This window comes from Elgaria multicarinata, chromosome 8 (genome assembly GCF_023053635.1).
Source record: "Elgaria multicarinata webbii isolate HBS135686 ecotype San Diego chromosome 8, rElgMul1.1.pri, whole genome shotgun sequence".
NCBI lineage: Eukaryota > Metazoa > Chordata > Lepidosauria > Squamata > Anguidae > Elgaria > Elgaria multicarinata.
Window position 1 is genome coordinate 58178790 of NC_086178.1, and position 14430 is coordinate 58193219.

The following is a 14430-nucleotide window of genomic DNA, read 5'->3' on the forward strand; positions in this document are numbered from 1 at the left end:
TCGTCTGCCTATCGGGACAGCGGGAGGGGGCCGCCGCCGCTGCTCCTGCCTGGGCCGGGCCGGGGTCGTGAAGGGAGTTTCTGGAGCGGCCGTGTGGGGCTTTGCGTGGTGGGGCTGGGGTTGCCTCTTCCCTTTACCGGCCCACCCCCGCTCTCTAGCGTGCGCGGTCCCGTTCTCTCTTTCGCTACCCGCCTGCCCTCTCCCTGCAGGCTCCCCTCATGGAGACCGCCCCCGCCGCCCCCGTTCCCCCTGGCCCCGCGGCGGGCCCCTTCCCCCCACTCTTCCCCCCGGGGCTGCACGGCATCTATGGCGAATGCCGGCGACTGTACCCGGAGCAGCCCAACCCCCTGCAGGTCACCGCCATCCTCAAATACTGGTGAGTGGAGCATGGGGGAGAAGGGGCTTAGGAGGACTTCGGCGCTTCTGGGTCTGGGAGGTGGGCTCCTAGCGAGAGAGGCCTTTGGGGATGGGGCCCCTGAAAGGGGTTTGGCGCCTGGGGTGGGGCATTGGTTGCGTTAATTAGGAAGAAGGGTTGAGGCTCCTTGAATGTGGGGGTATCTGAGGTCGTTCTGGGCTTGGTAGGCTGGCTAAGGTTGTTTGTGTACGTTGTGGGGAGGTTTTGGGGATAGCCATGTGGTGGAAGGTTTTGGGGTTCATGGGTGTTTCTGGTATTCAAGGTGGCTGTTTTTAGTTAGAGGGGGAAGAGTTGATGGGTCTCAGCATTGGCGAAGGGTAGCTTAGTATTACCGAGAGGCAAGGGTGGCATCCTGTCGAGTGTAAAGGTGTACGTACCACCATGCCAGAGAGCTGGCCATAGCATATGTGGATTTAGATGTTGGTTGGAACATAGGTTTTAAAGGCTGGCTGTGATCTTGATGAACTGGTGTATATTGTATTGAGGTGGGGGTTGATCTGGTATGTGTGATGAATGGCAGGAAAGCTGGGTTTGCTATGGAGCAGGCAGAGCTATATGGGGACTGGTTGTTATGGTGAGGCTTGGCAGGTGAGGTACATTAAGAAAGCAGTCATTCATAAACTTTGACATGTTAAGTATTCTCCCTAAGAGTATATTTCTTTATTTGTTACGTTTATATCCTGCCATTTCTCTAAGGAGCCTAAGGCAGTGTACATGATCCTCCTCCTCCATTTTATACCCATAGCAACCCTGTGAGGTAGGTTATGTAGAGAGTCAGTGACTGTCCCAACATCACTCAGCAAACTTCATGGCTGAGTGGGGATTTGAACCCAGGTCTCCCAAGTCCCCATTGAACACTAACCAACATATTTATTCTCAGTGAAGGTTCTAGGTAAAGATCTCTACTTTTATTAAGCACTGTAAGTACTGAACACCTGCCAATTTTACGTTTTTCATAAGTGGGTGCATAGGTTTCGAGGTGGCTCTCTGTATTAGGCTCAAGCCATTGTAATAGCTTTGTGACATGATTCTGGCATACCCTTGTGTTTCTTTCCCTCTATGTCTCTTTCTGCCTATGTTGTTTTCAGTTTTCTTTTTCCTTATCTGCCTTAATCTTTGCTTTTCTCTAATTGGTCTTATGTGCCTCTGTAGCCTGCTCTGACACACATGGTGTTCAAACAGGTAAGGATTTATTAACTATGCACTGACAACATGCTTGGCAACTGTTTGCACATAGGTACAAACTCTACATGACTTGCTTCATCTGTGCACGTATGTAACATGTGCATATGTGTTCAACACATACATGTTGTTTCCTTTTGGCCAGCATCTGCCTGCCCATTTCCCAGTTTACCTCACCAGTATCCTAGCTCATCTCCTATACACATTTCCTATTCCTTACTTGGCTTGGCTTGCTGCCTACTTTGCTCTTGCAGCTCATTGGTGATCTTTGATCTTGCACACAGCTATGCTTTCAAGCTGGATAGGTTGTTTTGCTGGTATACTTTCTTGATGAGAAGCAAGCTGGAACATTGGTGACAAGAGGATAGAAAATCAGTACAAAGAAAAATTGCATGTGTGTGTATATTCAGTAAGTGCATTGGAAGTTATGTCATGTTGACTGCAAAGAGTATGTTTTTCATTTGTAGGTAGCTATTGAGTTTGTGGACTGCAGGACATATGTATTAGGCTACAGCAGGCATGTACACTTGTAAGGCAAGCTAGATATACCCTACGGCAAAAGTAGGTAGCTGTTTTGAAGGACCAATAGTATACAAAAAACAAAAGTGATACAAGATCACAGAAATGCAGTTTATTTTGTGACATGTGCCCAGCATTTTGCAGATAGCCTCCTTCCTCAGGGCTCCGTATAATACTGATTTATACACATACCTACAGATGATAAACAGCATAAAAATACAATGGACTAATCAACTACATACATTCACAAGTACACTACAAATTTTAAGCACAAGAAAATTCCCAAATAAAATTCTTGTATGAATGTATTTATAAACAATGTAAAATGTAAATAAAACTAACTAAAAACAACATCCACTAAAACTAAACCAATATTTTCCTGCACTAAACAAAAACTCTTTGTCACTGTACATTCATATGATACAGAAACATGTATATATAAATCTGATTTTAATAATGCAGGCACAGACGTTTCTTTCTAGGGCTTATCCCCCAAAAGTAAAACCCACAGTGCTGTAGTACACTTCCCAGCAACTATCACAATTTTAATTTTTATAGCAGAGGGGGAAATCCAAAGCTTAATCACAATAAGGAAAGAAATTGTATCTCCTCATTCAGTCCTCCTGGGAACAAACTTCCAAGTTCCAGAATCCATTTGATATATTTTTTCCTTAGCAGTGGACTGCATTACCCATAAAAACCCAACCAGCAGGGCCAGTGGTCAGGAATTATGGGAGTTGTGCTCCAAAACATCTGGAGAGCACCAGATGTTTCTTTATCATGGGCCTACAGTATGCTTTGAAGGGGAGGGATGCAAGGAGACTTTGCATCTCCTAGCAATCAGCTTTGTTTCTTTAGGGAGACAGGCTTTGCAAATGGGCCATTGTAAGAATAGAGGGAAATAATGAGGAGTTGGTTAGGAAAGGGGAAAGAGTTCTTTAGCCTTCGGGAAGGAGCTTGGATAAGGGTATCTATGAATATTGGGGATGTGAGTAACAAAGTTGTAGAAGCCTGGTTTATGAAGTATCATAGGCACATTATGGAGCAGATTTTTGGTGGTGGTGGAGAATCTGATACAGAGAAAGGAAAGTGTGGCCTGAGCTACAGTGATAGGTTATGTGGCTTGGCTTTTCCCGGACTTTAATTGTTGAGGTAAATTTTCTGGGTTGAAATTTTGGGAGAGCTTTGAAGCCATGGGAGGTGGTGTATTAGCCTTGAGAGGAATTTGAGACAACAAATTTATAATTTTTAAAGCTTTGTTTACTAAATATAAGTAAAATAAACATGCTAAATTAGGTCTCTCTAGGGCAGGGGTTGGCAACTTATGCCCCTCCAGATGTTTTGGCCTATGGTTCCCATCAGTGCTAGCCGGCATAGCCAGTGGTGAGGGATGATACAAGCCATAGGCCAAAATTTCTAGAGGGCCAAGAGTTGTCCTGCTCTAGGGCAGTAGAATATTTTCCGATGCAGGTTGAATTTTTTTCAGTACAAAATTTTCTGGAAAACTTACACCACTGGGAATAAAAGGCTGATTTGGGAGTGGAGCATGCCATTTGCTTTGTCTTGCAAAGATTTGTGAGTGGGAGTACTGCTGCTGCTGTTTTGTGTCGTTTTTGCCAGGCGCTTGGGCCCAAGGCAGGCAGTAATTGGGAAAGCTTGTGGCCAGTAGTCTGGAGACAAGAGGGAGGACTTCCTTCAGTGACGGCTGACCTCCTTCAGTGACTGCTTACCCAGGCAGACAAAGGCAGAAGATCTGAGAGCTTTATATTAACCAGTGTTATCAGATTGACCCTCTAATTCTGCTGACTTCCCAGACCAGGAGGATTATGGTGTGAATGTCCCAGCTGAAACTGCCTGTTCCATTCTTTGACTAGTAGTCCCAGTGTCTGATTCACTGAGCTCCCAGTTTGAGTCTGGTACTTCCTTCTATAGTGTGACACTAGGTGTTGTTGATTTAAAAAGATGCCCTTGGGGAATATTATGCAGTTAGGTTTCTTTTATAATAGGCAGGACCTTTTTTTCCCCAAACAGAAATGAGATTATGAAGCCCATAAGGATAGGAAACCTAATTTGTCAGTATGAACTAGCATAGTATTGTATACTTCACAATTTTTCACTAAGATTTTCTCGCAGTTTATGTTTAGAGGTATCAGAAAAATGGTATTTTGGGCTGTGATCTCTTTAGCAACCTTCTGTGAAACTGGCTAATTCAATCATTCTAGCTTGAACTTGGTTTGTAAAAGATCCTCTACTGTGGGCTAGAAGGCAGCATATAATTGAGCATATAAATAAATAATAAAATTGTCATTTTAGCTTAGCTGTGGATGAATTTTAAACTGACATGGTTCACATGTAAGGGTGGTATTTAGCAGCAAATCGTGGGTTAATTAACTCAAGATGGGTGGGAATGCATGCTGTGCACAAGCGGCATGCAGTTTGCAGCAACAACCTATGAACATCCCCTTTGTAGATTGTTAGCGTGATATCTGAACCTTTGGGTAATTCATGGGTTAAACGAACCAAAGTTAACCTAAGAACAACCCTTGGGTTAACTTTGGGTTGTTTAATCCACACACTCACATTTAATTTGCTGCTGAATACTTTTGCTACATGTGACTTGCCCCTGTAACATTCATCCCTTTTTATAGATTTTTGTGTTTTGCCACTTACATGAGAAAATGATAACCCCAAATGATTGACACAGTCTAAGATAAGTAGATAAGTAGCATTAGCTTAAATTATTCTATAAGGGATGTCTTATTGCTATACTTCTTGCAAACACTCTAGGAATTAAACTATGCAGTAATATATTTTCCTTCTGGGATGTCACGTGGGGAAAAACAAGAGTCCTTCTGCTGTTTACAGTATGGCTCAGTTCAGACAACATGTTAGTCGACACAGTGTGAAAGCTCCTCTCAGTGGTTGAGTTTTGAGGAGATACTCCCCATGCGACATTTCTAACTCCACCTTTGTGTGACTGTGAGCTAACGTGGAGTTGAGTAAAATCTATTGCAATGTTTGACAGTTTCTCTGCCCTTTCTTCTCCTCCGGTCCTCCTGATGGTATCCAATCAGCCATTGCTGTAAAAACAAAAAACAAACAAACACCCAGTTCTGATGGCTCTTCTAGAGGGGCACTCACTCCTTTTGCTGCTCTTGCCAGGGAACTCTGTATTTATTTATTTATTTATTTATTTATTACATTTATATACCGCCCCATAGCCGAAGCTCTCTGGGCGGATTACAACAGTTAAAAACAATGAAAATTTAAAAAATAGATGTACAAAATTTAAAACCAGCAAACTCTGAGCACTTTTATGGCTTCTTGCTTGTGTGAATTCTTTGATGTCGATTAAGGTTTGCCCTCTGAGAAAAGCTCTTTCCACACTCTTGGCATTTGTAGGGGTTCTCTCCTATATGAATTCTTTGATGTTTCTTAAGGTCTATGTTGTGAGCAAAGCTTGTTCCACACTCTAGGCATTCAAACAGCCTTTTGCCCATGTGAATTCTTTGATGTTGTCTAAGGTGCCAGCTCTGACTGAAGCTCTTTCCACACTCTAAGCATTTATAGGGCTTCTCCCCTGTGTGAATTCTTTGATGTTGCTTAAGGTTCGTGCTCTGAGCAAAGGTCTTTCCACACTCTGGACATTCATAGGGCTTCTCCCCTGTGTGAATTCGTTGATGTCGCTTAAGTTGTGTGCTCCGAGCAAAACTCTTTCCGCACTCTAGGCATTCAAAAGGCTTCTCCCCTGTGTGAGTCCTTTGATGAAACCCAAGATGGCCGCTCTGACTAAAGCTCTTTCCACACTCTGGACATTCATAGGGCTTCTCCCCTGTGTGAATTCTTTGATGCTGCTTAAGTTGTGTGCTACAAGCAAAACTCTTTCCGCAATCTAGGCATTCAAAGGGCTTCTCCCCTGTGTGAGTCCTTTGATGAAACCCAAGATGGCCGCTCTGACTAAAGCTTTTTCCACACTCTGGACATTCATAGGGCTTCTCCCCTGTGTGAATTCTTTGATGTCGCTTAAGTTGTGTGCTGCAAGCAAAACTCTTTCCGCAATCTAGGCATTCAAAGGGCTTCTCCCCTGTGTGAGTCCTTTGATGAAACCCAAGATGGCCGCTCTGACTAAAGCTCTTTCCACACTCTAAGCATTTATAGGGCTTCTCCCCTGTGTGGATTCTATGATGGATTTTAAGGCTCGCGCTTGTAGCGAAACACTTTCCACATTCGGAGCATTTAAACGCCTTCTCTCCTGAGTGAATTCTTTTATGCAAGTTAAGTTGCGAGAGGAAATTGAATTGCTTCTCACACTCCAAGCACTGAAATCTGTTCTCTTCTGTGTGAAATGGTTGACATTTGGTAAGGTGAATCTTCTGAGCCTTTATATTCTGAGAGCTTTTCCTCTGTGTCTTCCTATTGTGAATGTTCCTATTGCTTGGTTCTCCTGGTATTGGAGTTTTACAGACATCTGACCCTTCCAAAGAAATGGATTTGGTTCCCCACTTCTCTTCAGTTTCAGCTCTCCTTCTCTGGTTTATGCCATTTTCCTTGCTCTCCCTGCGATCACCCAGAGAGGCCAGGATCCCATGATTCTCCTCCATGACTTCCTTGTGCAGAGCCCTTTGGCCTGGATCCAACAGAGCCCACTCCTCCACCGAGAAATGCACGGACACCTCCTCAAAGGTCACTGGACCCTGCTTTGGCTGCACAGAAACCGTCTCCACTCCACCACAAAGTGAAGGAGGCCTAGAAGGATCCTCCAGGATCGGTTCACTCTCTCTGTGGGTCTTTTCATTCCCCTGTGAGGAGGGTCTTCCGTCGCTCTCCTGCAAGATCCACCTGTCCAGCGGCCTCTGTGTGGTGCCCAGTGGAGCCTTCTCTTCCTCATGGAAATCTGTGCATACTTTGGCAGACACTCCCTGCTTCTGCTTCTTGTCCTCTGCCTGGCTCAGGAGGAAGCCTTCTGCCAGGGCCACCGCCTGGGAACTGATCTCCGCTCCACATTCTCTGACCCAGCTCTCCATCTCCGGGGGCAGGACGGCCAGGAACTTCTCTAGCACCACCAGGTCCAGCATCTCAGCTTTGGTGTTCCTTTCTGGCTTCTGCCACTGGCGGCAAAGGTGGTGGAGTTGGCTGCAAACCTCTCGGGGCCCCATGGCTTCCTGGAAACAGAATTCCCTGAAGCGCTGGCGCTCCACATCTGAGCTGGTGCTGCTCCCATGCTGGTTCTTCTGCGCTATCCTTTCCCAGGGCTCTGCACTGCTCCCTTCCTGGATGTTGCAGGAAACGTTTCCTGCCTCAGGGCCAGCAAAGTTTTGCTCTTCCATCTTCACTCTCTTTTCCATCTCTGCTCCCACCAGAACTTGAAAGGTCTCCTTTCTTTGTTGTCGGTTTCTCTCTTGAGGCAACGATGGTCCTGCCACACTGTAGCCAGTGTGAAAAGTAAACTCAATGGAAAACTCTACAGAGCCCTCCACACAACATGCAACATGTTGTGTGGAGGGCTCTCCTCTGCACAGTGTGGATATTCAGCATGGAGTGTTTTAAAAAAAACTCCATCGTGGGTGGAGTTTTTCTGCCAGACAACACAATTCTCAATGGTTGTCCACCATGGAGTTCTAATACCACCATTGAGAAACGTGTTGTCTGAACTGAGCTTATGAATCTCTGGACATAGTTAACCTGGGAGGGGGAAGAATGGTCGCTATACTTGTAACATTCACCTAAACAGCATAGGAGTTAAGATAATACCTTTTTTTAAAAAGTTTCCTTTAAAGTACTCCTATTCCTACCACAATTTAGTTTCTCTCTGTTGGATAATACTAAGGGCATGGATGTGACCTCAACCAGTTTTGGGGCAATTGGTACAGATGTGACCTTCGCACAAAATTAAATACAAACTAGAGAATGCAATAACCGTATGTTGGTGAAAGTCTGGAAACTTTTGCTTGCAGTAGAGTCATGAACAGCTAAATATGCTCCTGTTTCACCTAAAGTAAGTGGTGTTGCCTTAGCTACTTCATCATACAGTGGTATAAAAATACCACTAGGGGTAGTTTGCAGCCAGTTTGCCAACAAAAGCTGTGAGACTGACATCTGGTGGTCCAAATATTACTGTTTAGAACGTTCTTAGGGATGCTTATCTCCTTCAGCCTCCTAAAGGTGCATCTTTTTGGATATTTGCACAGAGCCTTTTTGTTCTGATTATACGTGAGGAGTTAGTTCCCAGTGCTTTGTTTAAAGTTGTCTCTTCCACTTCCTCCTTGTAACAACTGTTTTCTTTGCCTATGTAAAAATAGAAAATGCTGAAGGTAGAAGGAATAACAAGCTATTAAACTAGTATCAGAAATTAAAACTAGCAGCAATTAATTACTAAATATCAGTTTAAACTAGTTTGGAATAAATAATTGTTCAAAGCCCATTTCAGTACAGGTCATATATATCTGTCTAGGGTAGAGATGTGAAGGCATGGAAAAAAACTGGAAAAATTAGGGGGGGGGAATGGTGTTTTTTCCCCAAGGCCTTCTTTTTTTTATTCCCCCCCCCCAAAAAAAAAATCTTTTTGGAAATAATGAAGAAAAATAGATTATGGAATGTTTTATTTTAGCATGATGAATAAAATGTTTAGGACAAGGTGTTCATATATTTACTTCTCCAAATGATTTCAGATTATTACAATTTCTGTGCACCAAGGACAAGCGAGTTCTAGGTTGCAAACTGAGACTACAACTCTCAAATGCAAGAGCAAGATGCATTTCTGCCTCTAGGGGGCACTGTCATTGAAGCAGAGACTGAAGCTGATTGTGGTAGCTATAGCTCAGAAAATGAGTCTGATTAAATTTCATGCATATTAATTTCATGCATATTCTTTAAATCAAATCCAGAAACAACTGGCAAATGTGTATTTTCTTGTAGGTTTAAACAAATGATCATAAGAAATTGGGTGTGCTAGAAAAAACAGTTGATTCAAATGACTTCCTAGAGCATAAATAGTAGTGATGCAGTGTTTAATTGGTTACATTAAATTTATTTGAATAAATTAGCGCACAACCGAATTGAGTTGAGACCCACTAGACAGAAGCGTCCTATCTCTGAGGTCTCTTTGAGTATCTTATGCCCTACCAGGCTGTTGCCAGCAGGGCAGGAAGAGTTATGAAGGCGATTTTTGCTTCTCCATCCTCCATTTAAATATTTTCCTAGATGGGTCTGTCTAGAGGAGCTGCCCTGGCGGGGGTGGGGATGGAAGGGCAGGTGGATTTTACATATCTGGGCCATTCTTCTCTCCACCCCACTGATAGAATGCCCCCCCCCCCCATTTGACTTCTATGAGGTCCTCTGAAGCTGGTTTTCTGACCTCGGAAAGCAGGCACTGCAGTTCTTTCCACAGCAGTGGGGAGGTGGTGGGATTGTATTGTATAGTCCCCTTTCTGAAGTTGAAGCGGTGTCTACAGCCTCGGAAGGGGAATCCATTAAATGCTATGGTCCTTGGGACACTCTCCAAGGACCATAGGATTGCTCTGCCCATTGATTTAAAGTGGTGATTCTATTAAAAAAATTCTGTTGCCCAATTCTTTTTAATACCAATTCTTTTTAATACCAATTCTTTTTAATACCAATTCTTTTTAATATTTGTAAACTGCTGGTAGCAAGCACCATCTTCTGAGGCATCTCCTCTTTTTCTTTATTATAGCAAGGAATTCCTTTTTTAAGATTGTGCATACTGTGACATGTGTGCATTGTCTTAAGAAAAATAAGTATGTTCATGCTTTAGAACAGTTGATTTTACTTATTTGCAAATATATGCAAACTTCATTGATTAAAATTCATACAATTAATTGACTAAGATTTGATTAAGGAGGAGGCAGATGAATTATTTTGTGGAACTGAATATTCTGGAGCTTTTTCTTGGTAGCCAAAAGATTTGGGAGAAAACTAGTGTCCATTTCTGAACTTAACTAGTGTATATAAATATTGCCCTTGATTTTTCTTTAGATAACACTTTCTATAGATCTGTTTTATGAACATTTGAAGGGTGATTAAGACAAATGGTTTAATTAAACTCAGTTTAAACATGTAATACATGTTTTTGTTAAGGCTTTTTGATCTTCTTAGCTTCTAGTATTTGAAGGGATCTGGTTGTCACATGTAAATTTTCATTCTTATTGTGAACAGGAGGTATTTGTCTTCTGAGCATCTTTGCAGGCTTGCTTTTCATTTCATGTTTAAACAGTAAAACAAAGTATGTGAAATGTTAGGAAGGCCAAACAGTGCAGAACTGCAAGATCAATGACAGCAACTATGGAGTTCTGATGACACAAAGCAAAATTCTTACCTGCGCGGCCTAAATAATTTAAAGAAGGAAATGGGTTTATTGATGTTGAATGGAGTGGTGGTAAATATGCATTGGCTTAAATCCATTTGTTTTCCAGTACTGAGTTGCAACTTTTGTCTTAATTTTTTTATATAGGTTAGGTGGACCTGATCCTCTGGACTACGTCAGTATGTACAGGAACTTGGGAAGTCCAACCCAAAATGTTCCTGAGCATTGGCACTATGTAAGCTTTGGATTAAGCGACTTGTATGGTGATAACAGAGTACACGAGTAAGTCTTCAATTTCTATTTATTGTGTATTGTGACTTTCTGAAGCAGTTGAAAATATAGTAGAAGAAGCATGCATGCATGCACACAGATAAAATAGTTCTATATGACAGAATTCAGAAGGTGCTGTCATCTCACAGGACATATGGTTGCTGACCTGAAAGTACTACAGCTACTAAAGAACTATAGAGGAAGGCTTCAGTGTAATACTGCTGAGCTAGAATTTATCAGCAAGTTTTATTTTGTTTGTTTATGGCTCAGGAGACCTAGGAATCCTCTCCCTCTGTAGGTGTTAAATTAGCATAGCAAGAATAGGAAGAATGTGTTATCGCCTGTTACTGCTGTAGTGAATTGTTACTGTTTGTTTGTTTATTGTACTTTTAACCCATCCAATAATCCAAGTTCTCTGGGTACCTTTCCATGGAAATGTCACGTAAAGTACCTTTTGCATTTTATGGATTTTGGTGCCACTGCTTATAGGTTTCCCCCTAATGTTTCATATAAAATAACATTTCATATAGTGGGGTTTAGTCAATAAAGTTCGTTTGTTAAAGTGCCACAAACATACTCTTTTTTTTTTGGTTGCATCAGATTAACAGAATTCATACCATGTGTAAATGTTAAGCATGGCAGAACAGCATGTAAGCAGTTGGTGGGTGATGATGCTCTTTAATTTTTGCCGGCTAAGCAATTGTCTGAAAATTTTTGTGTTCTTCACATTTACAGAATAATCATAATATGTATTTCATTCTGGATTATCTCAGTGTGAATTCTGTCCATGTAAAAATATTCTAAGGCTTATATATTAAATGAGAACATGTGTTACTGCTGTTCAGTGCATTTAAGCAGAAACTACAGCCATTTGCTTTTTAAGTTTATATTTTTCATTAAAAAATTTTTTTTGCTAGCAACCAGCTTCCTTCCTGCTGTGTTGCTAGTGGACCCCAGCCCTGAAGATTTCATTCTGCATTCTCTGAATCATAGACTGTAACTCATTTCAGATCAGTTGAACTCCTGAACAGGTGTCTGGAGGCAGTTTTGGGATGGATAAAGGAAAACAAGCTGAGACATAATCCAGACAAGACAGAAGTATGGTGGTTAGGAAACCGACTAATCTGGATAGAAGATTATATCTGGTCCTTGATGGGGTTGCTTTCCCTGAAGGAACAAGTTCACAGTTTGGGTGTGTTCTTGGATTCTGTGCTAACTGGGAATGCTCAGATGGTGGCAGTGGTCAGGAGTACTTCTTTACCAGCTTAGGTTGGTACAGCAGTTATGACTATATCTGAAGAGGGAGGCTCTTGCCTCAGTTATTCATGCTCTGGTGGCGTCCAGGTTGGACTACTGCAATGTGCTGTACATTGGCCTTGACTGGTTGCCATTGTGTATCTGAGCTCAAATTAAAGTGCTGTTTTTAACCTTTTAGAGCCTTGAATTAGTTGGGCCCAAGTTACTTAAGGAACCACCTTCTCCTGTAACAGCCTGCCCATATTTTGAGGTCATCAACAGAGGCCCTCCTCACTTGCCTAGTGCCAAAGCCGCTTAGGCTGGTGAATACAAGGGAGAGGGCTTTCTCAGTGGTAGCCATCTGATTCCATCAGCGAGTTGGCCAGGCCTCTTCTTTGCAGCTTTTATATTTATTCTTTGATTTTTGTTGTATTCAGTCTGCATGTGTTTTTTTTTACCTTGCATGCTGCCTTGAGAGGTTTCCAAGCTTAAAGGCAGCCTAAAAGTATTTTTTAAATAAAATACTTTATTTAAATATGTTATTGATATAAACATCATGTGTTTCATTTTGGCCCAAGACTTAATAGGTAATTGAGATGGATGAGTCCTGGGTTCACCCCCACCTCATCTTTAAGGATTGAATATACTCAGCACTGAAGTGCCAGATTGGCCATCCACAAAATGTCTTGGTCATGGCACCTAGTGTAGTGGTGCCACAGGTTATTTGAACTGGAGTCAGCTGTACTTCAGTCTATCTAGCACTCAGGTCAGGACATATTCATAGTACAGTAAAGGTTAGAAATCCATTCCCTGTTGTCAGTCACACATTGTCATCAGGTGCTACTCCTTGATGCCCACCTTGTGTTAAAAAAGCAGGATCATGCCCACTAATTAGTGCAACAATGCTCACAGTATTTGAAATGAGAATATTATATTATTATATATCAATAATGGAATTGGAAACAGATGTAGCATGTGAGGTGTGAAGGTTACGTTTAATTTTTCATTTTAATAAAACCCTGCCAAGAGTGAAGTGTACCCTGTGTTTCCTTATTTGCTGATTTATTTCCAGTTAGAAGGGTGTGGCTTTCCTAACTCTGCTTAAATGCTGGTGGTTGTTTGCTTACAAAATAGCTCTGTAATAACATGGAAGAATTCCTCATGGTAGATGTCTTGTGCATTCAAAAATGCTTGGCAAAAAGCACTTATGATGTAATAGCTTCAAACTTCAGTACGGAATGGAGTTTGTAGCTGTGAAATTAATCTTGTTGCAAATTGATTCTTTGCTTAAGTATATCTGGAAGAGGCAGCTTCTTCAGTTTTGGTGCATATGTGTAGACGAAGGATACTGTCATCTGTTTAAAACACATTTTGTTTTACTGTATTTTAAATCTTTGTCTGCTACTAGGTTTTATTTTGTTTTCATTTGTATTTTATACTATAGTTTTATATTTGTTGTGAAATGCCCAGAGAGCTTTGGCTATTGGACTTATAGAAATGTAATAATTAATGTTTCTGACCATTTTGATGGAAGATATCTAAAATGCTTGTTTTATAATCCAAAATATGTTATCCACCGAATTCTACTCAAAATATATTTCTTTTTGTCTTTTCCCCTCAAGAGGGAGGAAATTATATAGGATAGAGAAAATAAATGATCTCTGATCATACATATTTGCTTAGGGTAGTTTTATGCATCTTAAACGTTCAGCCACATATCTCCGATACATAGTATCAAGGCACTTTTCCATACTTCCTTTTCTCTGTTGGTGGTAGACCTCCCTTGAAGCCAGGGCCACCTTGTGGATTTTTATTTTTTTTTGGTCTAGTGTGTGTTTGTCTTTAAAATGTCATTTGTTTAAGGTAGTTAATGTAAGAGACAGGCCACCTACAGAGAGGCTGCCTTGCACTGCTTAAACTCACACACAATCCCTGGAACTAAAACACATCCTTATTGTTAAAGATTTTGGAATTAAAGACTTGTTTTTGAAGTGTGGAGGGAGACTTGTTTTATGTTTACAGCACAGTAGTTGAACTTACAAGGAGGGCTGTTTTTAATAAAAGGAATGTAACGATGTTTGGCTCAGGGCAAAGCCAGTTTGCAGCATATCTGCATGTGCTTCCTTGGGGAATAAGCCTTTCTGCTTTCCTATGTAAAACAGTTTCCCAATGCAGAGCAATAGGATTTGGGGGTGGAAGAGGGGCTAGCTGTTGAGAATAGTAAACCTGGCAAATGTCTCATGGATTTTTATTTCTTCTCTTTGGATGGTAGATGTAAGCATGTTGGTACTTTGCTACTTCTTGATCTCCTTGCTTTTTAATTAGGTCTTCTTTGCTCTCTTGCTACCCTACAAGATACTGACAACATTTTGTGCTTCCAGCAGGACGAACACATTCTAGACTAGAAGTAGGAATTCCAGGTCCCCTTTTATGATTTTTTCCCGAGGTCTTTAGAGATTTGGTTACTGTGTCTAACCTGTCCTTTTAC

At 41.6% G+C, this 14430-nt stretch overlaps 2 protein-coding genes across 5 annotated transcripts in view; one reads left to right on the plus strand and one right to left on the minus strand.

Annotated features, from left to right (window-relative positions):
• The first annotated feature begins 200 nt into the window (after positions 1 to 200).
• SUFU (SUFU negative regulator of hedgehog signaling) overlaps positions 201 to 14430 on the plus strand; it is an 86722-nt gene continuing 72492 nt past the window's right edge. For 3 of the 4 annotated variants that reach the window (XM_063132567.1, XM_063132570.1, XM_063132568.1), the window contains exons 1-2: positions 201 to 376; positions 10584 to 10718. In XM_063132567.1, the coding sequence (XP_062988637.1) occupies positions 219 to 376; positions 10584 to 10718 (293 nt within the window). In that variant the 5' untranslated portion in view covers positions 201 to 218. The remainder of the gene's footprint in view (positions 377 to 10583; positions 10719 to 14430) is intronic. The other variant, XM_063132569.1, reaches the window with a different exon arrangement.
• Positions 5431 to 7337, minus strand: LOC134402317 (gastrula zinc finger protein XlCGF52.1-like). Its single transcript, XM_063131709.1, has 2 exons — positions 7258 to 7337; positions 5431 to 6673 (listed from the first exon to the last, which is right to left on the minus strand). The coding sequence occupies exons 1-2, from the start codon at positions 7335 to 7337 to the stop codon at positions 5431 to 5433; spliced, it is 1323 nt and encodes a 440-aa protein (XP_062987779.1).

Excerpts from the sequence above, each read along its gene's own strand:
- LOC134402317 (XM_063131709.1), bottom strand. The coding sequence starts at position 7,337 with ATGGGAGCAGCACCAGCTCAGATGTGGAGCGCCAGCGCTTCAGGGAAT. Across the intron at positions 6,674-7,257 it reads AAGCCATGGGGCCCCGAGAG|GGAGAGCAAGGAAAATGGCA; the intron begins GTTTGCAGCCAA and ends GGGTGATCGCAG.